The following is a 26,735-nucleotide window of genomic DNA, read 5'->3' as shown; positions in this document are numbered from 1 at the left end:
ATTTTCAAAGTTTATGGATTTTTATGGATTTTAAGCTGATAAATTTGATGTTTGTTTTCGAGGTAGTTGATAGTTATTTTCTTGTTATAACTGTTTAAAGTTCGTCAGACCAAGAGTTAATCAACCAGATAAACAATCAAATGACTTGGAAAGAATAAGGTGGGGGTTTGTGGATTGGGATATTAGGTTATTTGTAATTATTCCCAATTACGAATTCACTGAAACCTCAATCTGCCAAATTCCCAATCCTCTAATCTCCTAAATTCCTAAGTTTTCTAAATCCCAAAACTCATCTACCGTTTGGCCTACAGCTAGCCATGCAACTAGAAGAATAAATTAGTTGTAGGGTAGTTATATCTCACCATGACGCATTTTTGATGTTAGTCTTTATCGTTTTTGCGTCGTTTCAATGTAGTCAATCATTTAGTGTAGGCCTACCTTTCTGATCATACAAACTTATCTTAAAAACAGACAACATCAAATTGAACTTTACAAATTGGAAATAAAGCTTTTTAAACTTCAATGTCTTTGCGTATTTTCATAGTTAGCGCGAGTCAACTCATCATTCGTTTGGCGTCACACCAAAAGAAGGTCTCGTGTCATTGAACTACATGCCTGGTGAACAGCCTCGTTCGATGTTTAGTATTTGTGGTATGTAAACCTTTATTACGTTCTCGTCTTCTATTCAGTGTTGGAATTGGAGGAGGATTTGTCATGACGATCTACAACGCAACAACAGGAAAAGCTACTTTCATCAATGCGAGAGATATTGCTCCTGCAAAAGCAGAACAAAACATGTTCAAAGGAAATCCTGAACTCTCTGTTTTAGGTGTTGGACTCGGACACAATAGTTCATTTATCTTGGATATGTTTGTGTTGTGATTTTAAACTGTCAAAAAATCCGTTTTAGTTTGTACTCTCCTCTAAAGCAGATGTTAGAATGTGTAGACTTCATAAACTACTAACTGCCCTCGATTTCATTATTAAAATTAAAGTTAGGCTACTACGACTACGTATAGCATAACTTAAGCGGTAAATCCATATTTGATATACTGTATATTTAGTATTGTTTAAGCAATGGGAATTCGCATCACGAGAATAGTATTTATTTTCTGGCTACAGTATTTATTTTCAGGCTACTGTTACAGCCTGCATGCATAAAATGCATAGTTCTTATAGCAGGGTCGTTGAGAAGATGATTTGGTCCCAGTACCAATAAGGCCACACTGCTGAGAAAAACGCATCATATATAACAAACACGAGGTGGTTTCTTCAAGTTCGTGGGCCCTTGAAATGGTTTCGGACTCCTAAAATCATTCCAGACTCCGATGCAAAAGTACCCTGTCGATCTTCTGGCTCTTAGAATACCAGTAAATAAGATTTGTGATAACTTACCGGTCCAAAATAATAACTTTTCTACTTTAAGCTAACACAAGACGGACTTGTATCAAGATCAAAGCTTTTCAATAAAGTTCCCATTTGTTCGAGTTCCCCTTCGATGTTCCCAGTTATCTTTTCATCAGTTCTCGTTTGATCGAGTTTTCATTTGAAATCAAACAGATTAGCTAACTATGATAATTAGCATTGGCAGGTGGGTGCAAGGGGTACTTTTGTATCTGAGCTGGAATAATTTTTCTTCCCGGAAACTTCCCACCTGGATCTGAAACTGGAAAAAACACCGCATATAATTATATAACGTCTTGTTGTAGTGGTGCCTGGTGCTTTGTTTGTTAGAAATTAGGACAGAGCCGAATTAGTCTTCTCAATGCCCCTAGCTGCAGTACCTTAGCCACAACTTGTATCCTAATATTATCCCGTTATTTCAATGGCAGGAAGTTTGTCCGTAGCTCTTCCTGGACAAATATCTGGATTCTGGGAGGCACATAAACGATTTGGTGTGTTACCATGGAAAGAATTGTTTTGTCCATCAATAAAGATGGCACAAGATGGGGTAGAGGTTTCTCCTGCTTTGGCAAAAATGATAGCTTTCAAAAAGCAAAATATTCAAGATAGATCTCTTAACATGTGGTATGTAGCCTGCTTGATGCAAAATAATGAATAAATACCAAACGCAATAAAGCTTAATGATTTACTGATAAGTATAATTGCCCACAAACAAATCTATCCTGCCTACAACAACTATTGAGAATATAATTTTCGATTCTTAAGAAATTACACTAAGAGGTTAATGTGTTGTGCAAATGCCAGCATGCAATTGTGTTATTTTTTTGATCTGATGTTGAGCCATAACAACATATTGAAAGTGATTGCTGCACAGTTAGTCGTGTTGGCTGACGAAACGTTAGAAACTGAACTGGTTATGGCTTTGTACACATAACTTCATCATTATCATTTTCAGCTTGTTATAGCCTACTGTAGAGCAAAAGACTTTTTCGTCCGGGACGCGTTAATGACGAAAAATAAAATGATTGATTGATTGATTGACTTCCTTTTTTCACCAATCCAATCCATAACTTAGCGGTTAGCCTATGATAGAATAAATAAAAACGTAAATCTTCAGTGAATAGTAGCCTACCACTATACAGTACTAAATGCATTTGAACAAACAAAAAGTGGTAGGCTATAACGTAAATTGCCATTCTTTGCAGGAAAGTGTTTGAAAACGAGGACGGTTCAATTAAAGTGGCAGGTGACATTGTCTACCGCCCACAGCTAGTCAAGACACTACAGACCATCGCTAACGAAGGAAGTGACGCGTTTTACAAAGGGCAGTTAGCTCGAGATATTGTTCAAGATTTGGAAGATGCTTATGGCGATAATATTATCACCGAAAAAGACCTGAACAATTATAAGTAAGATTATTATAGTCTTTAAATCTCGCGTGGTTACATTGACTGCTAAATACGCGTTATACAAATACCTATAGTCTACACCCAGTTCGCAAATCACTCTTTTGTTATTGATTCAATGTCTGCGAGCTTTACAGTACTTTCATTTTCAGACATTAAATCCATGCAAAAATAGTATATTTTCTAGCCTAGTTCATTTACCAGCATGGTCCAGAGAACAAAGCGGGCACACATACAATCTTCTAATCCCATTAGTATTCCCCAAAAGAGTGGCTGGCCAACAAGCGATAGACTATACGCAGTAAAAAAACAGCTCCGAGACATCCTTACCTATTGTTGGATTGCGTAAGAAAGACGAGCTCCCTGTTAATTAAAATCAGACAAGAAGCTGTTCTTCATATAAGAATTTACATTCGTACACTTTGTTTGAGCCTTTTATCATCCTTCTCATGCAACACCGAGAGGATAGGGCTACAAAAGAGCAGTTAAGCTTTGGTCTAATCGTCCATGATCAGCAAAACTCCTGCTCTGTTTGGTAAAGCCAAGTGCATTCTTTCTTCTACTAATTTTAAATAGTTTGAGAAGCGCATGCTTCATCGGCGTAAATATACACAACCAGTAGGAAAATAAATTTGGAAGTTTAAATTATTGCCAAAAAACGTAACAAGAGTTTTCTTCTCTGGCCAACGATTTGCTTGGTTTCAAATATGTTGTGCATCTTTGCAGGGCGGAAATAAAAGACGCGCTTTCTGTAAAGATTGACAATAAGATCTTATTCACTCCCGGACCTCCTGCAGGTGGAGCTGTTTTAACTCTTATGTTGAATATATTGGATGGTACGTAACGACGATAATAACGTAATAACTAAGAAGCAAGATGGTTAAAACGCAAACCCATGTTACTAATTGCTTTCATGGCAAGTGCTAATAAATCATCACATTTTTATCATATGATTTATAGCATTGATGATGAAAACAATTTTCTTTCTGAACGCCAAACATGAGGCTGGTTTCTGTTTTTTTGGCTCTGTTGCTTTTTTTTACTCAGATTAACCAACAACCAGCAGTCTACTACAAATATGATGTATAAGTGTGATAAAATAAAAAAAGCTTCAAGCAAGCGATGTTTACTATCAGTCTTTTTCTAGGTTATAACTTTTCTCCAAAAGACTTACAAAGTAATGAAGCCAAGACACTAGCTTATCATCGCATCATTGAAGCATTCAGATTTGCATACGCCAAACGATCCTCACTAGGTGACGACAGAGACAATCCACAAGTTACTCAGGTTAACATATTACTATTCAGCGGAAATAGACCAACTTTTGGAAGTAGTAGTCCACATGGTTGAGTAAGAGCTGAACATTGTGCATCCTGTAGAGATCATACACAGCAGCAGATAAATAAGTCATCACTTCAGCGACTGATTTTTATGATCTCCTACATACATATATGTTGTAAAGTTTCAGCATTGTATATTACAAAATATAGTGTATAGTGTATAGTTTTAAATATAGCAAAATAAACTAATAAAAAACATTTCCTTGTTGCTTCACATACGTTTAACCCACTGTGTCAATTTCGCTTTAAAAAAAACAATTTTCCAAAATTTCTTTGAACCAATATGATTTTTTGCAATCATTTTTTTTTTCTCCAAATCAGCAATAAATTTAGCTTTATTTAATCTCAGCTTGTCAAGAACATGACAGCAGATTGGTACGCTGATGCTATACGCTCAAAGATTGACGATTCCCGCACTTACCCTGTAGCTCACTATGATCCTGACTTTGTTGTACCGGACGATCATGGCACTGCCCACCTCAGTATCGTGGGACCAAACGGGGATGCAGTTGCATTAACAAGCACCATCAACCTTTAGTGAGTATCGGAATACGCTAACGCGCCAAATTGGCTAGTTTGTAGGGCTGTAGGAAGAATACTTATTTGGCTCCAATACCAATTAAACCAGGGCTTTGGATTCATGCAAAAATATACAACTCCTACTCCTCCGTTTATAACTGGCCGACTCCGACTCTGAACAGTCAAAAATCCCTCAGACCCCACGAATTCGACGCTACACTAAAGCCCTGAATTAAAGGCTGGACCTTGATACAAGACGCGTATGATTTAAAACACTTGTTTAAATTCATTCATGTACTAACATATGCGAAACTATTCAGGAATTTAGTAGCCTAACTTAGGTCATGTTTACAGGGGCGTATCCTCAATGGAAGCAAGGGAAGCATTGCTTCCCCTGTCAAAATTGAAAAAAGAGAAGCTGATATTTTTCAGTAAAACGATTTCGTAATTTCTTTACCTAAATGCGATTTAGAACGGTTTTTTAACTCATGCCCCCCGTATGATTTTGAACTCGGTTTTAATTTTAAAAAAGTTGGAAGCCAACGGAAGCGAAGATTCGTATTGCATCCGTTGCTCTCGTTTTTGCAATAAGAAGAAACAAGTTTGAAAGAAAGGAAAAAAGCAGCGCAAAGTTTTCGCAATTTACGTTTCTTTTAACTAATCGCTGGAAGCGATTTAAAAATTGCTTCCAGTCGCGGGGTTGCCAGATTAGCCAAATTCCGCGAATTAGTTTTTTTTTAAATAACTTTTCAAAATGCATAATAATCAATATTTTTCTAATATTGTAACCTTACCAGATGAAACCATATTCAACATTGTTCAATACATGTTCTATACTTATTTAATACTCGTAATGTGGCGGATCAAAACTCATTCGCTACTTTTATAGGCTAACTTGCTATTTTTGGGCTACTTTCAGAATTATTTTTGCTAGAATTTATTAAAATCCACTACAAGTTATAAAATATATATGTAAATTTTATTATTTTTGATAGAAACAGGTAAATATATCCATTTGGCCTTTTTTGTCTAATGTTTTTCTTGTTTTGGCCTTTTCTTTGTATTATTTTGGCTTTAAGACTTTTTCATAGTCTGGCAACTCTGCTCTGTTGGATGTTGTGCCAGTGAGCTATGTAATGAGAAAATCTAGGGCACTGTTATGGTTATAATATCGGCCTTGTAAGCAAAAGTTTGAGCCAAATGTTGGCTTTACACTGTTATCCTGGCTGGATAGACTTTGGAATAAGACAGGATATGTGAGGTCTAAGCTAGACTTGACTTTGTAGCTGAGTTTTTGGTGTTCTCTAATTATAGTCGCATTTTTGCCCCTTGCCCGTTCGTGTGTAAGAGCTACCTTTAATAAGTTAATAGCTGTTTATCTGCTAATAAATTTCATACAAAAATTGCCCTAAAAGTGTTTCCAGAAAGCAGTATAGGCCTAATTCATTATTTGAGTGTAATTTTGCAAAAATTTTCCGGGGGAGCATGCCCCCGGACCCCCCTAGAAAACACGTGCCTTCGGCACGCTCTATTCCCCCACGAGTTTCATTGCTTCCCTTGCTCAACCAACCAGGATACGCCACTGCATGTTTATCATATACGAGCAACTGAAAATTTCACTCCATCTTTCATATTTCATCAAAACCAAACCAACCATATTTCATGCTTTTTAAATTTGTTTGAATTTTCTCTTTTTTAGCATTTCCAAATTACAAAGCTTAAATTTCAGACCATTTTGAACTTGTTCACTGTGTAAGTAGCCTATGATTGGTTTGCAAGTCTGAAGGAGATGATTATAACGTGTCTAGTTTGTACAACTCAAACATTTAGTTTCGGAAGCAAAGTTATTGGAGAAAGGACTGGAATACTCTTCAATAACGTTATGGATGACTTTTCCTCCCCAAATATCACCAACACTTTTGGTATGCTCAATAAAATAGCTAAACATATTTTTAACACAAAATTTTTGCATTTATAATATGTTTCATCAATATTTATGTTATATGATCTGCAAGATCAAGCGGCGCTGGTTCGACACTCAGGGTGCGATTGAGCAATGCATTTCAGGACAGCTCTCCATTCAGCTGTACCAAGTGGATGAAATAATTTACTAACAACAATACTTCAACAACCAAAAATTTCACTCTGTTAAAAACTCTGTGGCGATTGTGCGTCAGTAGTTGAAAGCATCTGCAAGTAGGCCTAAGCAAAACTACGAACTGCCAGGATTAAGCTCTCAAAGAAGCTTTCTTAGTCCGATGATAAAAGTTCAACGGATCTATATCTAACATGCTGCCATCCTCACATCACTTTTATTTGCAACTTCTGTACCCTATTTCTAGAAAAATCAAATACTACAATACGCAATTATTTTTATCGGATTCATATAAAGCTAGGCCTACTGAAGATTTTAAAACAACTTGTTGAAATTAACTGTTTGCAAAGATTTAAAAATGCTTCTGCTCCATTCTTTATGGATGCGCTCCAAATTAGCCACATCACTTTGATATGATGTGGTGCGGTGCAACAATTAATTTAATAAATAATCAGTTGTCACATTAACCTGGAATTATTTGCTATGAAGCGGCGTGTATGGTTTCTTCATGGAAAAAATTTTATCCTGTTATTTTTCGAATTCACTTGTTTTTGTTGAAAAGACTTTCGCGTCCGACATTGAACATCGTATCACTTGAGTTTCCTGTGCAAGTCTTTCGCAATAATAGGTTTCGTGGCCCAATTCAATCCAGCCCTGGCCCAAATTTTGGTCGCGCTGCATAGTACAAACATTTCCAAGGATACAAATCCAAAAACAAAAGTAAAATAATAACTGAAGTGTAATATCAGAACATCGGAGTTCTATGTGAGTGGAAATCTACTCTGATAACCGATTCACGTTTCCTTCATGAGGTGTTCCCCCTTCACCCACTAATTTCATCAAACCTGGAAACCGACCTTTGTCCACCATGAGCCCTTCCATTTTGGTGGAAAAAGATCAAGAGAAACAATTAAACAAAGTTAGAATGGTAGTTGGAGGGTCAGGTGGTACAAAGATACCGACGGCAGTGGCGCTGGTAAGTAGATAGGACAGTTTGGGTTTTTGTTTTGTCACTTACTTAAGTTTTAACTAAATAATTTATTATCGGTGTTAATATTTGAATCAATACTTCAAGAATTTTGGATGCTGCAACGTTTTGTTGTTTATATTTACGTATGAAAGCATCTGTGCGAGCTTAGTCCTGGAATTGTGAGAATCTTTATCCTTCGACGAAGACAGTTTCTTCCTAAGCTTAATCCTGGCCGTTTTGCATACATGTAGAGACTTTCAGCCACTGGCACAGGCCGCAGTCACCGAGACTGAAGTGTTGTCTAAAAATTATTTTATCTACTAGTTTCCCCTGAATGGAGAACTGTCTTAAAATGCGTTGCTTAAGCGCACACCCCGAGAGTCGAACCAGCGCCGCTTGATCTCGCCCTTGCTGTTTTTTGTTCACAAACTCGGGCGTTTAACCGAACAACCGAGCTTGTTTCTCTAGTAGGCTACAAGCAAAATTACTAAAAAAGAAAAAACTTGTACTTGTGCGTAGATCAGCATACATCATATACTGTATACGTAAACATACACTGGATGTGTATTTTTAAAAAGTGACATAGTTTTAGTTTAATGTGTTATTTACGACCGAACAAGCAAAAAATATTTGAAAAAACAATAAAAAATAAATAAAATAAAAACTTGGTAGACAATTGCTACGTGGGCAGCTGTAGTGTGTCCTCAAAAGTGTTGCAGCTCCTTGTGGGTTGGGCTTAGCTCCTATTTGTTGTACAGCTGTCAGTCACAAAAGTTATCCTTAGTTTATTTGTAAATTTTAGTGTTGATAAATTACTTGTTTTTGTTTGTATCAACAGACCATTATAAATTCCTTATATTTTGACATGGACGTTGGAAGCAGTGTGGAAATGAAAAGACTGCATAATCAACTGATGCCAAGCCTTACTACTTTTGAAGAAGGGTTTGAAAAGGTAGCATGCAATACTTTGGTATGCAAAAATAAAAACTGTTTTTTTTATTTGTAACAAATCGATTTTTGGCACTGAGTGGCACACAATTTCGGACACATTACAAGAAAAATGTTGCTTTAATTGTAAAGATTTAAGAAAAGGTCTGTGTGCCGTCAAAAGATTTGTGAAGTCATGCTCCTTGGCTAGCATTTGTTTGTTGAGTGTCAAAGTTATTCTAATCGCGATGGTGTCGCTTTTACGTTAGCCTTAAAAGCTTAGAATAATCATCTGCACAAAACTGCAGAGACAGTCGATAGCTCAGTTGGCTAGCGCGTGACTTCTGGAACGAAGAAGCTTCAAGATCACGCGGCGCTGGTTCGACTCTCGGGATGTGCGCTTGAGCAAAGCACGTTAAGGACTGCTCTCCATTCAGCAGCATCTAATGGATAGAATAATTTCCTGGCAACAAGACTTCAACGATCGGAAACTTCACTTTGTCAAACTCGGTGACGGGCCTGCGTCAGTGGTTCAAAGCCTCTACAAGTATGGGAAACTGCCAGGATTAAGCTCGGCCAGAAGCTTTCCCAATCAGCAGATAGAAATTCAATCAATACCTACTAGACAAAAAAACATAAAAGAAGAGCTGTTCTACAGTCTAATTTACAAAACAATTATACTTTAAACAGAATAAAACAAATTTCAAAAAGCTTCACATTGTAATCAAGAAATAAAGAGCCCAAATTGTAAATACTAAACTCATGTTCAGCAAACTTTTCGAAAACTACACTGTCTTCACATTCATCTTCAGATGTATAAGTGTAAGCAATCCCTGGTGCCGCTTGGTTTCAATTGGAATTGCGGCTGACGAGTTAAGGACTAACCAATAAGCTAGTATGAGTGAAAAAACGTAACAAAAATAAAATTTTCTGAATTCAGTTATGTTGTTTATTCTGTTTTTTTTTTTTATCTTTGAACTTTTTTTCTTACAGGAGGTCATCGATGGCCTGGCAAGGAAAGGTCATACAATGGAGAGGGCAGGTGTCACTCCTGCTGTTGTACAGGCTGTGGTTGTTACTCCAGATGGAAAGATTCAAGCTGCTTCAGACTCCAGGAAGGGAGGATACCCCGCTGGTTACTGAACTATTCTGTAATCGCATTGTGCTTTAAAATAATCTTTACTAGATTAAATTTATTTAAACGTTTAATTTAGATGTTTATCATTGGTAATAAATGGAGTAACATTATAAATATAATTTGTTTGAAAATTTTCACTGTAAAAAGATATGAAATACATTTCAATTTTATACTCAATACGTTTTATAGGGTTGTGCGTATTTTGTCTGCGCAACCGTTGTGAGTTCAAATTGTTACATGTAGGGCGTAGGCCGATGAGGAATTCTTACTGCTGTGCACGAAAGAACACAACGGTGTTTGTAGTCTTTGGTGTGATCGGATCAGACTTCGGATCCAGACTTACCAGAAGCAAGGGTTAAATTCTTATTCATAAAAGGAAAAGTTAAAAATTAGGTTTAGCTTACGGAAAGAATACGGAAGGCCTATCTGTAAAGCTTTAGCTGCAAGACAGACACGGAACGGATGGTTGGCTAAAGTTCTTGTTCAAAACTCGGACCTTGCGCTGTTCCTGTTTATTTTTTTTTAACAGCAGATAGCCTACATAATTTCCCGACTTATTTTGCTCCTTCAGAAATAAGACTGCGCCGTGTTGGTCGTTCTATCGAAATCTAAGTAAGCTGCACTATCAGTAGGCTAAGTGTGAAACAAACCAGGCATTACAACGTAGCCAACGTGATCTAATCAGAACACGCTGGTTGAGGTGCTACCAGTAGGAAGAGGAAATATGCAAAGTTTCCTGGTTGAGAAATTAGCTCGAACTTTTATGAAAGTCGACTAGCTTACCGGTAGTATAAATTAGGTTACCAGATGTGCAATTAGACAGTTGAAAAAAATGCGCAATAAAAATAATATTGAGTCAATGAGTCAATAAATATAAGTTTTAACTGTTTACAAAATATTTAAAATTCAAGTCAGATTTAAGAAAAAATTAGTGCTGCAGCAGCAAACAAAAAAAATCGATAAATTTTTCTTGACAATGCATCCAGGCCCCGTGAGACGCCTGTGGCTATACAAACAAAAAAGCAGCAAAACGTCCTTATCCTTCAACGAATGTTTTTGCTCCGAGGTGCATAAACCCCATCAGAAATGCAACTAACACAGGATAGTAAAGTGTAAACTAATCAAGCCCCGGTCAATAAGAAAGGAATTTACTTCCATTTACAAGCTATAATAAAAGTGATAAACAATGATACAAAATGTTAGCATAAAAAAGTTATTGGATTATTTAAACTTTCTTGGTTTTATAATAAGGTCTGTTCGTAGTAAGTTTCTTCATCAAAAGTGTAGTCGTCAGTTGCCCAGCCAAGAGATGAGAGCCTGTTAAGTCACGCAAGCTGATGACATTATTGAAGGTTGACATTCTGATGACTTCCCTGCCTCTCTTTCGTAAAAATCAATTCTTAGTTTAGTAAATGCGTCCCTGTCCTACAAATTTATAGCTCTGACACTATCTTAGATAGCTGTGAAAGAATTGAACCCCTTGCTCCATTTACGTTGTGACAGGTTTGTAAACCAGCCAAGCATGCACTCCCATAGCAAACCTCACCAAGAAAGTAAAAAAGTAAAAGGTAAAAATTTATGGAATGAAACGCTTAGCCTTAAGTGATGTCATAGATGTAAAAAATAGGGTTTCTTTTATAGTCGTCCGTTAGTTAATTAAACGTAATATTTTTGTCTACAAGGTAGAAACGTCTGATTTCATTACTCGATGTAATTGAAACGCAGTGCGAGTAATCAATGCTGACGTTTGTACCTTGCAGACGAAAATGTTATGATTGACAAACCGAAGACCAGAACAGCTTCTTCGTAAAACCAACGAGAAACTAGTAAAATTTTAAGTATTTTATTTAAGTATGGACGCTTTTACAAACCTTCAAAACTCCAACAAAACTGTTGCTAGACATTTTTTTCTTTTGCAAGATTTCCATATTATTAAATATTGCTCTTGTAACTAGTAAACACTGTTTAGATCTCCAATAATGCATGTTACAATTCACTTATTTTCAGAAAGATGAGGAACGTTTTTACATCCAGAAGCATTTTGGTGCTAGTCTTTCAAATATGTTTCCAGGTTTTGTGCCTTTTATATTATGATTATAGTTTTGGGAAAAGTATCTCAGCTTTTGCAGCGTCAATTTCTCCAAAACCTACACCTCCGCATTCATCAACATTTGAAACTGCAGCTGTTGCAAGTGATGCTGGTCCATGCTCTGAAGTTGGAAGAGACATTCTCCAGCGAGGTGGATCGGTAGTTGATTCAGCCATTGCAGCGATGCTTTGTGTTGGAATGATCAATTGTCAAAGGTAAAAATTTCGCGATTTTGTATTTTCTTGGCGCATAAAATGGTTTGTTATACATTTGTTACGTACTGAACTCTGCAGCCTTGCAGTCTGTAAATACTTGATACTGAATTTTAACGTAAATAGTTGTTGATAAAAGCAAAACTAAATCTATTGCATAACGTAAATCTTAATAATAAAACATTATCACATGCGAAGCGATCTAGTTTGTGCCTGGATAGATAATAATCATTTGTAGCCTACATATGCTCACCATTTTTGGGATCTTCCGTAAGTAGTTTTTGCGTGAAAAAAGCAGTGAAAGTGATGACAGCATGCATATGTCTGGGTTGTTTGATGATATAAAACAAGAGATGTGACGTCCAAGATAACTTACGAGTAAAATCCACAGTCCACACCCTGCCAAGCTTCCAACTCTGATCAAACAGATCAACATTTTTGAATAGTTTGCACTTGTTTTACCCTGACATAAATGTACGTAATACCTTCTTTCCAACAAAGCTTTACAGACATTTCTTTCTGGGAATAATGTTTTTTTTTTTGTTTATTTAAAGAATTAATGCCGCATCGTAAGTAAACCAAACTGTCAGTGGCAGTCAAAGTAGCAGTACAAACAATGTGTTATGTGTAACTTTGGACTATACAGTACGTTCGTATACCTGATCCTGCAAAAATTGAATAATATTTTGGCAAAAATTTTAGACAAAGATGATCTACAGTAGTAACTCCGGTAGCCTAGCAGCAGGGCCGGATTTAGCAGATGGGGGACGCGGGGCACTTTTAGATCGGGGCGCCTCCGTGCAAAAAAAAACAACTCTACGTCTACAGTAGCATTGATCCAGCACTGCACAGCATTTTGCGGAAACTTCAAAGGCTGAATGAAAAAAAAATATTAACACAAAATCACATTTTTCCACGTCAGGGGGCCCTTTAAAAGGGGGACCCGGGGCACTTGCACCCTCTACTCCCCCCCCCCCTAAATCTGGGCCTGCCTAGCAGTGAAAGTTTTTTTTGCAACTTTTAAGCAAAACCAGCACTTTTGTGGAGATTTCATATGATAACACTTTGGCATCTGGTCTAGAGTTGTATCGAAAACTATATTAGCTTTCTACTTTTTATTTCAAGCTTGCACGTACAGTAGACAATATTTCCATAGATTGTTCTCTAAATGCAGTATATGCGTTTGGCCAGTGCCGTTGAGAGGGTAAGTTGGGCACAGTACCAATGTGATCTTTTACGCCCTAAATCAAAACACTTCTTAAAAAACGCACAGTGTCCAAAAAAATACCCACTGGTTTCTTTAAGTTTCCAGGCCTCTTGGAAAGATGATGGGCCCCTAAATTGATCCGGGCCCGGGTCCAAAAGTACCTCTTGGAGCCCCCCCCCCCTGTCAGCGCTACTGGGTTTGACATAACGCATACAAATAGAATTAATTCCAATTTTCATAGCTTATCAAGTTGATTAGAACTTAGCTTGTTTTCAGTGTTGGAATTGGTGGGGGATTTGTAATGACGATCTACAACGCAACAACAGGAAAAGCCACTTTCACCAATGCGAGAGATATTGCTCCAGCAAAAGCAGAACAAAACATGTTCAAAGGCAATTCTAACCTTTCCTTTGCAGGTGAGTGGTCGTATGCTATAGCCTATACATGTGTGTTACGTGACGAACACTTTGACTTAAGAAACTTTCAAAATTTTTTAACTTGGTTGCAAAAAAATAAAAATATTAGACTGTTAAAAACATTGTTAAAATACTTCACAAATATAGATAGGCTACAGACGACCTGTTCTAGACCGATGCTGCGAGTTGCAACTGAGCTATCGGCCGTCCGCCCGATAGCTCAGTTGCTTAGCGCGTGACTTCGTGAACGAAGAAGCTGCAAGATCAAGCAGCGCTAGTTCGACTCTCGGTGTGTGCGCTTGAGCAACGCACGTTAAGGACTGCTCTCCATTCAGCGGCCTGCTGATGGATGGAGTAATTTCCTGGCCACAAGACTTCAACAATTGGAAACTTCACTCTGTCAATTTCGGTAACCGGCCCTGCGCCAAGAGCCTCTACAAGTATGCGAAACTACCAGGAATAACCTATCAAGGCTTTCCCAGTCCGAGGATAAAAACCAACCAGTCCGCTGTGATAGCAGCGGTTTGCACTCAGTGACGTTCGGTGGCTTAATCCGTTGGGAAAGCAACTTGGAAATATGCTGCAGCAGGGTAGTAGGCACGAAGGGCGTAACCGTCGGGCGAAGCCCAAAGGTGTGTTGCCGAAGGCAACACTTCCAGCGAGGGGTCTGGGGGGCCTCCCCCAGAAATTTTTGAAAAACGCTTCCAATTTGGTGCGCTCTGAGAGCATTTCCAAAACAAATCAAAAATAAAAATCTGTCTACTTGTGATTCGCCTATGTCGTGATCATACATCCATTTAATGTTTAGAAGTCATGAACAATCTTAATTTTAACGTTGCAGGACCAAAATCCTGTGTTAGACATGGAATAATAATTGTCTAAATATTTAATTCGTCATGAATTTTCATTCTCAGATATTCAGTTAGGCCTACACTACAAAAACTAACACTTAGGCCTAAACATTACAACCGCAAGCAATTTGTACAAAAATCTGGATAAGTTTGCCTCCTGCGTATAGAAGCTTAACGAACTAAATAGGCTAATGCATCCGCACCTGAACGTTCATTGGCGAAGTAACGTTATATCAACGCTGTAAAAAGGGCAAAGGCATGACTATGAAAGCTAGTAGGCTGAAGTACATGGCGAGGAGACATCAAAAAACAGCAACAATTATTTCGGCATTATGATGCTGTGCTCTGTACTGTGACGAGAGACCATTCTGACGAGTTAGTCTAGTCGCTATAGCGAATGTTCGCATTGACGTCACTGGGAAAGTAAAACTAACCATACCATAACCATAACACATCTGATTGGCTAAGCAGCTGGTGACGTTTTGCAAAACGAGTGAGGATTGGATAAAACGAAGGCGTTTTTTGACATTTTTGAATCTGGGAAAGCAAGTTTGATAGTTGCTTACCTGAAGCCTCAGTGGTTGTTTCTGACAGAAGCGTTTGCGTTAATTGGCATGTATAGGCAATACATGCGGTTTGGTGAGGACTTAGACTACTCACAAGCGTTACGAGTAATTCTAGTCACGAATACAGTAATTTTCAAGTTAAAATGGACGTGATAAAAATAATAAGAAGTTAAACCTAGAATTCAGTCATTATATCTTGCATAGTTTTCGCTCAGGTAAGCACTGCTTTCCTTGCTTTCCCTCACCGATCGTCATTGTTTGCACTAGATTTCACAAAACAGTTCTCTGGTCATGTGCTATCACGAATGGTGTTGGAGTCAGTGTGTTGTTGTTTGTTAAGGTTCTTTTCTTTGGCGTGAGGCTGCTGTCTTGATTACTGTCTGTTGAGTTTATGTGTTGTCAAGCGTTGTCATTGTAAATTTTGTCTAATCAGTGAAATTTTACAATGACAACGCTGGACAACACATAAACTCAACAGGCAGCAATCAAGACAGCGACCATAAGTGGAAGAAAAAGAACGCATAAAACAACAACATACTGACTTCAACACCATTCGTCATAGCACATGACTAGGGAACTATGTTCCGAAAGCTAGTGCAAACCAGTACTACCACAAAGCACTCTTTGCATCTGGCTGAAACAGATCGTTAGTATCTACATTGTGAAGTAAGCAACGATCGTACTGCTAAAAGTGAAACTCAATCTATTGCATTATTAAAATAAACGATTAGAATTAGTGCAACATTCATTTGCAGGTAGCATGACCGTGGGTATACCAGGACAGGTAGGGGGATTTTGGGCAGCTCATCAAAAATACGGGGTGATACCTTGGAAAGATTTATTTACCCCAGCCCTAAGAATAATCGAAAATGGAATGGAGGTTTCACCGGCGTTAGCCACCGTCATTTCAGAGAAAGAAGAACTTGTTCACAATCGCTCACTTGGCCTGTGGTAAACTTTGTATAATGCAATCAACAGGCAGTTTTATTACACATTCTACCATCAGGATGTAGGTCGGAGAGGCCAGAGACGAGCTGTCTGCAATCAGCGGCTTTTTGTTTTAAAAAATGGCTAATATTTCTTTCTTTCTTTTAACAATATTATTTTTATTCATAAACCGCAAATGTTAGTCTGACCTGTAAATGTATAAAATTAGAACTATTAACAGTTTAAAATTGGACTACAATTTGTAAGCCATCTGTTTATGGTATTATACGACTACAATTTGATGACAAAGCAGATTTAGAATAGATCAACAAATCTCTAAACGATGTCACTGCTTTAGACACTTTTGTCTGGTTAATTATACAAATGTATCATTTTTATAGGCCAATTTTCGAAAACGCCGACGGTTCCGCCAAAGTCGCAGGCGACATCATTCATCGCCCACAGCTTGTCAAGACGCTGAAGGTCATCGCTGATGAGGGGGGTGACGCTTTTTACAAAGGAAAGATAGCTGATGATATCGTAAAAGACTTGGAAGATGGTTTTGGAGATAATGTCATTACAAAAGAAGATCTGTTTCACGCAAAGTAACCCAGATAGTAAATCAGTCGTTTTTACATTGAATAAACGTCTTCAGACGATAGATGTTGAATTAATGTAAAAAACAACTGATTTGCTGTGTGGAAATTATTAAGGTCAGATTGCTGGGTAAAATGTTGCAGATATACATTGGTATCTATCACAAATGTTCACCAGAGTTAGATTGTTTTTATTACAAAATTTGATGCGTAGCTTATTATGATACATTTTGTTAAGTGGCCTATTGTCTAAATGTCAAGATGTTGCCATTTTAAATTTAAAAATTTACAGTGTAGTAGCGGAGTAGCCTATACAAATATGTTCGTCACGACAACTTTTCAGTATGCAAATGATTAATTTTGTTTAGGGCTTGTAGTTCGAATTTAAAAAGAAATAAAGAAATAAAATGACAAACACTTGATATTTGAAAGGATTGAAGAGCAGTAGGCTACGACAAATCAAACATTCAAATTTCCTATCACTGTAATAATACCAAGGATGAAAAACGTAGGCTAATATTTTGCACAACTAACTTTTAAAGAGACTTTTGATATTTGTGTTAATACTTTTTATAAAATGGAATACAATTACATGCGTGCATGGAATACAATGGAATACAATTACATGCGTGCATGCTTACATTTTTTGTATTTTTAGACCAGAAATTAAAGATGCCCTTAATGTTGCATTCAATGATCTGATCTTGTTTACCCCAGGGCCACCAGCAGGGGGAGCTGTTTTGGCTTATATCCTGAATCTCTTGAAAGGTACGTTGGACTGCCCACTAGCGAGTGGAGAGATTGAAGCAAATACAAGTTGAAAATATTTAAACACAGTTTGAAAATAAATTAAGTAAACACAGTTTGAAAATATTAGTTTGAAAATAAAAGTAAACACAGTTTGAAAATATTAGTTTGAAAATAAAAGTAAACACAGTTTGAAAATATTAGTTTGAAAATGAAAGTAAACACAGTTTGAAAATAAAAGTAAACACAGTTTGAAAATATTAGTTTGAAAATAAAAGTAAACACAGTTTGAAAATATTAGTTTGAAAATAAAAGTAAACACAGTTTGAAAATATTAGTTTGAAAATGAAAGTAAACACAGTTTGAAAATATTAGTTTGAAAATAAAAGTAAACACAGTTTGAAAATATTAGTTTGAAAATAAAAGTAAACACAATCTGAAAATATATCAACGCAACTTAAATTGCCGTTTTGTTTTGATTATGCTTCGTTTCGAATTAACATTTCATCTACAGCGGTTGGTTTTCCTATTGATAGCCCCTCATCAAATTTAACAGTGTTTGTTTCTGTACTCCAGTGTATTAGCCTACTCTAATTGATGAAGAAAGGTTTTTGCTTATCAACCCATTTTTCTGATGCCACAGTTCGTTTCCCAAAGAAGAATATTACCAATTTTCTGTTGCTCAATTAAAAGTCGTTTAAATACTAGAAACTGTCGCTATAAACTTTATTTATTTATTAATATTCAAGAATGTCCATATTTAAATCAAACAAAAAAAAGAAAAATGCAAAAATAAAAAGTATAGGCTACATAGTAACTTATTTTATACAGTAGTATACAATAGTATATATCTTTACAACATATTTCATGTACTTCTTTTAAAAAATTGTCTAGCAGCATGCTGCACCTGCACATGAAAAAGATGATTATGACGTCCATAAGTGTTGCAACACACACAATACAACTTTGCAGCTGAAGGGACTTTGGCATGGGATGGAACAGCAAAAAACCTGAAAAAAATATTTCAATTGGGTGCGAAATTGCCCTAAAATTTTGGGTCATTTTTGACCCACTGTACCTTAAAGGGTTAAGACTTTAACAGTGAAAGCTTCCAAGCATTGATTTCATCGCTTTGTTTATTTAGGCTACGTTTTTCATGTCCTTTTCAACCCACTCTGATATCCTTTTAAAGTTTACCCCTTTACACTTTTGAAGTATCATTATACAGTAATTGATTCGGTAATAATAATGTTTTCGCGTGTGTCTCTAGTCTATACGGCTGCACTGATACTGTCTGCTTTGTAAAGCGCTTAGAAGCAACGCATATGTGCAATGGATACAGCACTATTATAAAAACACACATTATTAGGCTATTATTGTTGTTAATAATATTGGTTTAACTAATATCGTGATTTTGACAACACGCCGTGTCAAAAGCCCTCTCTGGCTCTTTTACTGCACAAGTACCTTTCCCCATGCTTGACCATTTGATGGCGAAAGGAAATTGATATTTTTCTAACACTGTGTAACCTGAAAAATACAACTTTATCAAATATAGGTCTAGTTACTTCACCGAGCGCCACTTCAGAATCATTTATAGATATAAACGGTAGAATTATAATAAAGTTTATTTCAGGTTATAACATAACTTCAGCCGACTTTGAAAATGATGAAAACAAACTACTCGCTTACCATCGCATCATTGAAGCGTTCAAGTTTGCCTACGCCAAACGATCATCTCTAGGTGACCCAAGAAACAACCAAAAAGTTACTGAGGTGAAAACCTTTATGTTTCCGTGTATGACACGTATGATCAAGCTACTGTAGCCGATTTTAATTAGGGATTTTAGATCATGGGGATGGTAAACTATTAAATTAAGGATTAACGTAAAGATTTGTTGAAATTGCTTTCCCCCTTCCTCTCCCTAAAGCTACTTGCTGGATCTTCCACTGCATAAACTGCAGCGATACAAAAGTAGCCGAGTCATTAGTTGAACGATTCTCTTAAGTGCACACAAAATACATCTGCCAACTCGTAGTTCTTTCCCTTATCAACATCCCAATATTGCTGACCTTTGTTGTCCTTCAGCAAACCACATTTTGATTGCATTTTATTGTTCAGCTTGCCGAGAACATGACAGAGGATTGGTTTGCGGATGCAACCCGCTTGAAAATTGATGACGCTCGAACTTTCCCGGTCGCTCACTATAAACCAGACTTTGTCATCGACGAGGACCATGGAACCTCCCACATGAGCATATTAGGACCTAATGGCAATGCAGTTGCAATAACCAGCACAGTTAATCTTTAGTGGGTATTAAAATGTTTCTAAAATTCTCTATCGTTGACCCAAATAACTCAGCCTACTTCACAAATGTAGATACAAACGACTTGTTTTAGCCTGGTGTTGTAGGTTCGCTGTGGTAGTAGTCTACCGGTTTGTCTGTGCCTGTGCCGAAACATAGTTCCCTAGTCATGTGCTATTACGAATCAACAAACAACGATCATATTGCTAAAAGCGAAACTCCATTTAATAATATATAATTTAGTTTTGTTTTTCTTGCAATTGCTGCTTATTTATATGTAGGCTACTGTACTTTTTGAATAGCCTATAGGCCTACATCCTCACAGGATCTATCGAACAACATAGTAACCGTGCCAAATTTTAAACTGATGTCCTGTTTCGGTTTCAAGCACGTTAGACGTTCATGTTTTGTCGCTTCTACCTTTTTATATACCTTTGCTATGTTATGTATAACCTATAACTAAGGCTGTTATTTTTCGTTGTGATTGTCAGATACAAAATAAACTGAACTGATACCCTTCGGAGCTCACAATTTATTTGGGTCACATTATTAAGAGTAGAGCTATCTCAGCAACTAAATTGCCGGTTAAAATAACTTACTGTATCTACTGTATTGTCTGGTTTATCTTTTGATTAACTTTACACGATTGTACAATTAGGAATGAATAGCAGAAAAGCATTAACTTCCACTGGCCACCTAACAGCCTCGGGGGCCGTTAAAAATATATTTTGGGCCCGGTACCAATAAGATCCTCGGGCCCCAAATTAAGGCACATCTAAGAAAATCTTACTATGTTCGTAGAATACGCGGTGGTTGTTTTCAAATTCCCAGACCCCTTGGAAAGGCTCCTGGCCCCTAAAATTATCTCGAGCCCAAGTTCAAAGGTACCCTCTAAACCTCCCTGGCAACGTTACTGAATAGTCTATGGGTCTTTACCGGGTAAACCCAATCGTTAGCCTGTTTGATCTGCACAGTAATATAAAGAGTCGGAGTTATTCATCAACAAGTCTTTACAAAAATGTCAAACCTTTATTGGCAAAGTTTAAACCATTTTAATAATACACAATGCGATTTTCTACGTCAATTTAATGCCAGTGTGTGAGCACAAAAAGTATGCATGGCAGTCTATGTTGATATTGTGAAATGTGTGATCAGCTGATTTATACAGCTTCGTTATTGAGTATTTCATTTAATGTAGGAAGAGCATAACACCAACATATTATTCAGTTTCGGAAGCAAAGTTATTGGGAAAAGAACGGGAATAATTTTCAACTCCGTAATGGACGATTTTTCCACTCCACACATGGATAATGCTTATGGTAAGACTTTTCATCATTCATTATAGTGCATAAGGCCTACTGTACCCAATTACATGGGAGATCTTGTATTTACAGTGAATTTACTAGGCCACTGATAGGTTAACCAAAGTCCGTTTAATTGCAATCAACAAGCCGCACTAATATTCAAAAAAATAACACTTTGGTTTCGTTCATTCATAGACAAAAGCTTGGCTACCAATAAAGCTTGGAATAGGTGTTCATAAGGCAATTTTGAGAAAGTCTTCTTCGGAAAAAGTAAATCTACACGTCTGAAAAATACATCATTTAAAGTGCCTCTGACAGGAAAATAAATTTGCTAAATTTACCTAAGATACCAAAGAGATGACACTAACAAACTTCCCTGACCAGCAAATAGTAAAAAATATCAACAGGCTAATAAGTTACACGCTTGCAAACTTTCGTTCACTTTCGGCAAATCTGGCACTCATTCAATTGCGAAAATAAAAACGGCAACCTCGCTGTGACGTCACCGTGGGTGGGAAGGATACATTCTTTCTCTGTGGTGAGTTGGTAAAGTATGGTACGACTGCTCCAAAACGTCAATGTGTGGGGCTCTATTGGTCTAAAGCATGTGCAAAATGAGAATTACCAAAAGGAAAAAGTCAACTTATTATTACTATCAGGTTTACATCAAATAGATTGAGTTTATTTTTATCAAACAGCATCTCAATTTAATTGAAATTGCAGTTTTTCTAAACTCTTGTAGGGCTACAATTTGGATAATTTTTTATTTGTCCTAATCTGGCTATAGCCGTTTGCAGTGTAACAGCAGTATCTCACAGACAGTACACTTAATTTATGGAGGTAGGCCTAATGCCTGGAAATTGCTGTTTATGTGACAGAGTCAGTGACAAAGACGTGTGCTATATTTTCATGCTTTCAAACAAAACAAGGTGCTGAGAAGAAAATAGTCAAAGTTTTCTTCAAGTGTTCGAAAGTGGATGGACCATACAAAACTAGTCGTATATGTTCACTTCAATGGAGATGATTTTGTTAACACCACCAACCCGATTTGGATCTTCTCAGCAATGAGTGGCGTGCTGGGAACTGTAGGTGGTGCGTTTGCCACAAGTGCGAGTCTATGTCCCAGCCCAATGATTGTGTATGTTGCCATGAAGTGCCATAGACGAAAGTACTTTTGACGAAAGACGCATCTAGCTATGTTACCAATTTGACCGATTTTGAGGCACACTTACATCCTGCAGTTCTGAGGACCTTTTTTTTATGAGGAGCCGGAAGAACTTGAGAAAAAAACAATAAACCGAAAGGAGAAAACGGAGACCTATCAAAAGAGTAAGGATGCTACATTAGGCTAAAAATACCCTAAACGCTAAAGAATGCACACTAAACGAAGTGATTTTATTTCCTTGCAGGCAGTATCGGTAATTAGTCACTTACAGGCATGTATTGGAGTGGATATTACAAGGTGGTGCTCTCGGAAGCAACAATCGGATTGTGCTGCCGTCATGCATTGTTTGGCGAATCCGAAACAATTTTCAAGTCCAGATGGCCGTTACACCGGATTTCAATGGCCAACTGAAGGCACATTATGAGGGAGAGAGAGAGAACTTTTATTTATTTATGAATAGTGATGAATGATGATGAATTAAATATGAATGATGATTCGTACGATTTCTTCATTTTTCACTTCAAGTACATTTTAGGTTTTGTAGGAACGTATCCAGTACAGTTTTATTAAACTGCAAAAAACAATAAATTTTTGAAAAAAGCAACCGCTCGTACCAACTCCGACCAAACTGTGATCCACCAATTACATCTAGAATGCATTTGTTTCATCCGTCGCTAACAACGCCCACCCACGATGACGTAATACCACCAAAGTCGTCCCAGAGCAGTGAAATATGGAGTTTCGCCTGTGGTGGCGCTGCGGAACTGTCGTTTTGTATAAATTTCGCCCTAACCAGTCGAGCTTCGAGGTTAAGATTAAAAAGTTCGCTAAGCATAATTTTGCGCTAGAAAATGCTTAGAAAATTTACTATACTTGGGTCCAACCTGTCAGGGGCACTTTAAATGCATCTGTATCCTCATAAACAATTTCCCGACCAATTAGCCATCTTTCCGCTTTGACCTGACTCTCAAAGTTCAATACAATAGAACCCTGACCTTTACAAAAGTTTTGCCAACTGCAGCTGGATACCTGGTGTTGTAATTGTTATATTTATATTTTTTTATTTTTTTTTATAATAATTGTTTATATTTTTATGAAAGTACATTAAAATGTTATCTCACTGCCTAATGAAATTCTGTCTGATCTGGCTATCTGACTCCAATAACTTTTCCATGCTATTGTCACTCAAATTATACTTTTAAAGTTAACAGAAGGTGGTTATAAATTTGTGGAGATAATTGAATGAAATAAATTTAAGTATTACTATTCAGAGAACAATATTATAAAGTATTAAATTTTAGAAGTGTCACAATCAATATGCGTAATCCCGCGGTTTTCCGATTTGTTTGTATGCGTAGTCCCCCGGAGTGAACTATTTTTTTTTCGTAATTCTGTTGTGTAGTTTCGATTACTGATCGATAGTAACCTTTAATTCCACAATCTGTTATTGTGAAATCGGCTTCTAGAAATTTGCTGTGTATGTGACATTCTGGAAACTTCTTTGATTTGTTGATCAGAAAAATGAATTCTTATGATGTAATATTACCCTAGTCTCTGGAAGCCTTTGGTCCATGCAAACCTGTTATAAATAGCCGCGTGATTTGAGTATGATTATTAGAGCTGTTATTAAAGTTGTGTTGAGAATTGTGTATTATGGGAATTAGAAGTTGTGATGAAAAGTATATTGAAGACGATTGTAGATTTCTACCAGATATTGAATAGACTGTGTATAATTAAGTGGAAGGTATTGCCCATTGTAAAGTAGCTGTTGCAAGTAGAAGGGTGTATTTATTTTGAAATTGACGAAGACGTTTTCTGTTCAAGAATTGGATTTCTTTACGTGTTGGAAGTGGTGACCCATTTGTCAGTTCAAGCATTTCATCTATCATCTCACAAGTAGAACTATTCGACTATTTATCTGACTGTTTAACGTTTGATATCCCAATAACCTACGTCATCAATCTTTCCAAAGTTTCTTTACATGTAAGAATGAGAAGCAATTGTCATAAGAAGTCCAAATATTAACACACAAAATGCAAGATTTATTTAATGTTTTTTTCTCTTCTCTCTGTTCTAAAGGCCGAATCGTTTTATTGTTTGCTCCCTTTGTTTTTTCTCGGGAGTGAGTTTGATAGAAAAACACAAAATATTTAGGAGATGGCACATAGATTGAACTGTTTCACTGGTTATTAAAAAAAAGGAAACTTGTGTGACATAACAATGGATCACTACAGTGGCAACACTGTGTAGGAAAACTGCACCTGGCATCAGTGTGTGGCAACACTATATGAGAATACGACCTGAAACACTTTTGATTTTATTACCATTACCAATGACTACATACCATTTCTCCATTTTCTGCTGATTGTAAACTCAGTCACAACAACGTGACGATAGCCTATTTTTTATCAACATGTCTGATCGTTCATTCTTTTTTATATTTTGTTTTCTTTTTATCAGGTGTTCCACCTTCCCCCAGCAACTTTATCAAACCAGGCAACAGACCAATGTCTAGCATGTCTCCTTCTATAATAGTGGAAGCAAGCAAACCAAACAAAGTAAAGATGGTGGTTGGTGCATCGGGTGCGACCAAAATTACAACAGCTATAACTTGGGTAAGATATCTTACTCTTTCTAAAATATTTATAAAACTAAAAAATTGAGAGGTAACCAGTGATGTAAGCCGGAATGGGTCGATGTTGGTAAAAAGCACGACTGCGATTTGGTATTCTTCGTTTTGAGCTCCTAGTACCAAATGTCAATCCTATCTCCTTTTCGCTTTTCAGGAAGTCGATGTTCTACTGGTAACTCAAAGTCAAATCCAACCATACCATGCTAAATAAAATTGCAGTGAAATAGCGAAATGCTTTCGAATATCTTTAAAACAAATTTAACTTTCGATTATTTTTATAAGTATTTTATTTACTAAATGAAACTAAAGCGATGCATGTTTTTTTAATTCATGTTTTTTTTTGTTTTTTTTTATTTGCAGGTTGTTATAAACTCTTTGCTGCTAGGCCATGACGTTGGCACCAGTGTAGAGATGAAGCGATTACATTGTCAGCTGATGCCTAACGTTACAACGTTTGAAGAAGGATTTGATCAGGTGTGATACAGGTTTAGTTGGTTGGAAAGTGTAGCCTACACACCTTCGGCAGAAACGTAGCCACAGAGAAGGGGTTGAAAAGACTCAAAATTTTTATCATGTTTCCCAAAAAATGTTAAGGCTACTCCCTACTATTACAACGTTTTAATTTCATTGTAATTCATGTTGAATGACTTTGGCTCTCTCCATCTACAGTTGCTTTCTCTCACTCCTAAATTTGCTTTCTAGCTATAAGCTATTACTGATCTTCGGTGGATAAGCTTTTCACTTTGTGAACCAACAAAACTTAATCAAAAGTAATGCTGGTTTAGCTTTTAACGGAATTGAGCAACAAATTTTATCAGCACTTTTCCATTTTGCATCCAGTTGTTGGAACGGTTACAAACAACAAAATGTTCCTAGAGCTCAGTTGGAAAAGCGTTCCACTCAGGGATATCTAAAGAAGGGGATACGAAGGCTTTTATTGCGTCTGACAATAGAAGGGCTTTTGTTTATCGTAAATAATCTGTGTTTATCGTAAAATGACAATTGCCACCGATAGTAGTTTAATAAATCTTGTTATGATAACCTGCATTGTGCTATTAGGATCATGCCTGGATACTCACTGAATGCTCATGGTTGCTTGTTAATTTAACCACCCATATACTTGCTTTACATCTAACCTACTGCAAAGGCTTTGTTTAAAAAAACAGCTTACTGGTAACTTTTCAACCGTCTTTGTAAACAAGTATTCTTTAAATGTGCTCTACGTAACATTTCCTAACTGTCTTTGGTAGCTGACTGTACCAGTTGCACTACAAAATTTTCTGCAATTTTGAAAAGAACCTTATGTTTCACGCGCTACAAACTACCGCCCTGGTAGTGTCATGAGAATAAGGCAATCGCTGTGAGCCTTCATATCCCCTTCTCTAGATATCCCTGGTTCCACTTTGTAAACAGTAAGATCAACCAAGGCTGGTTCAATTTTCAAGGTATTTTCTTGAACAACACTTTTCAACGACATTTCTTTGAGTCGGCGCTCAGCTGTAGCCCACCTAGGAGTAGGAATAGAATAATTCATAGGAGACAACAATCGGTAACTTTACTCTTGCGAATCTCGGTGACCAGGCATGCGTCAGTGGTTCAAAGCTCCTACAGGTATGCAAAGCTGCCAGAATTGAGTTTCTAGAGGCATCATCAGCTCGTGGATAAATATTCTCACAACCAATCAAAGAAGTTATAAAATGTTCCTTTCCTACACACAGTCGGCTAGTTTGTTGCTGATCATTTTACTTCAATGATTAAATTGCAGGATGTGTTAGATAACCTCAGAAGAAAAGGCCACAATTTAGTGCACGCTGGAATTGTGCCTTCGGTTGTCCAAGCTATCTTAGTCAATTCTGACGGAACAATCGGGGCTGCCTCTGACTCTCGAAAAGGGGGATACCCCTCTGGCTATTAGCTA

General features: G+C 37.0%; 2 protein-coding genes across 2 annotated transcripts; both read left to right on the top strand.

The window, feature by feature from the left end:
• Positions 1–731: 731 nt before the first annotated feature.
• Positions 732–9,850, top strand: LOC145773030 (glutathione hydrolase 1 proenzyme-like). The gene is made up of 10 exons (XM_082584774.1): positions 732–829; positions 1,833–2,028; positions 2,610–2,813; positions 3,537–3,646; positions 3,958–4,097; positions 4,500–4,687; positions 6,500–6,591; positions 7,577–7,740; positions 8,573–8,686; positions 9,655–9,850. The coding sequence occupies exons 1-10, from the start codon at positions 796–798 to the stop codon at positions 9,802–9,804; spliced, it is 1,392 nt and encodes a 463-aa protein (XP_082440900.1). The 5' UTR covers positions 732–795; the 3' UTR covers positions 9,805–9,850.
• Positions 9,851–11,382: 1,532 nt separating this feature from the next.
• Positions 11,383–26,732, top strand: LOC145767972 (glutathione hydrolase 1 proenzyme-like). Its single transcript, XM_082579540.1, has 12 exons — positions 11,383–11,415; positions 11,871–12,103; positions 13,584–13,723; positions 15,896–16,091; positions 16,469–16,672; positions 17,322–17,431; positions 19,047–19,186; positions 19,533–19,720; positions 20,944–21,035; positions 24,646–24,800; positions 25,178–25,291; positions 26,583–26,732. The coding sequence occupies exons 1-12, from the start codon at positions 11,383–11,385 to the stop codon at positions 26,730–26,732; spliced, it is 1,755 nt and encodes a 584-aa protein (XP_082435666.1).
• The last annotated feature ends 3 nt before the right edge of the window (positions 26,733–26,735 follow it).

The sequence above is a fragment of the Aplidium turbinatum genome, chromosome 1, assembly GCF_918807975.1.
Source record: "Aplidium turbinatum chromosome 1, kaAplTurb1.1, whole genome shotgun sequence".
Taxonomy (NCBI): domain Eukaryota; kingdom Metazoa; phylum Chordata; class Ascidiacea; order Aplousobranchia; family Polyclinidae; genus Aplidium; species Aplidium turbinatum.
Note: the sequence above shows the minus strand (reverse complement) of the source record. Positions and strands in the feature narration are given on the sequence as shown.

What these genes read in the sequence shown, in the direction of transcription:
- LOC145773030 (XM_082584774.1), top strand. Translation starts at nt 796, where the DNA reads ATGTTCAAAGGAAATCCTGAACTCTCTGTTTTAG. An exon ending in TCCTGAACTCTCTGTTTTAG is followed by an intron (nt 830 to 1,832) that starts GTGTTGGACTCG and finishes TTTCAATGGCAG; the next exon opens with GAAGTTTGTCCGTAGCTCTT. An exon ending in ACAATCCACAAGTTACTCAG is followed by an intron (nt 4,098 to 4,499) that starts GTTAACATATTA and finishes ATTTAATCTCAG; the next exon opens with CTTGTCAAGAACATGACAGC.
- LOC145767972 (XM_082579540.1), top strand. Translation starts at nt 11,383, where the DNA reads ATGAAACGCTTAGCCTTAAGTGATGTCATAGAT. An exon ending in AATCGCTCACTTGGCCTGTG is followed by an intron (nt 16,092 to 16,468) that starts GTAAACTTTGTA and finishes TCATTTTTATAG; the next exon opens with GCCAATTTTCGAAAACGCCG. An exon ending in ACACATGGATAATGCTTATG is followed by an intron (nt 21,036 to 24,645) that starts GTAAGACTTTTC and finishes TCTTTTTATCAG; the next exon opens with GTGTTCCACCTTCCCCCAGC.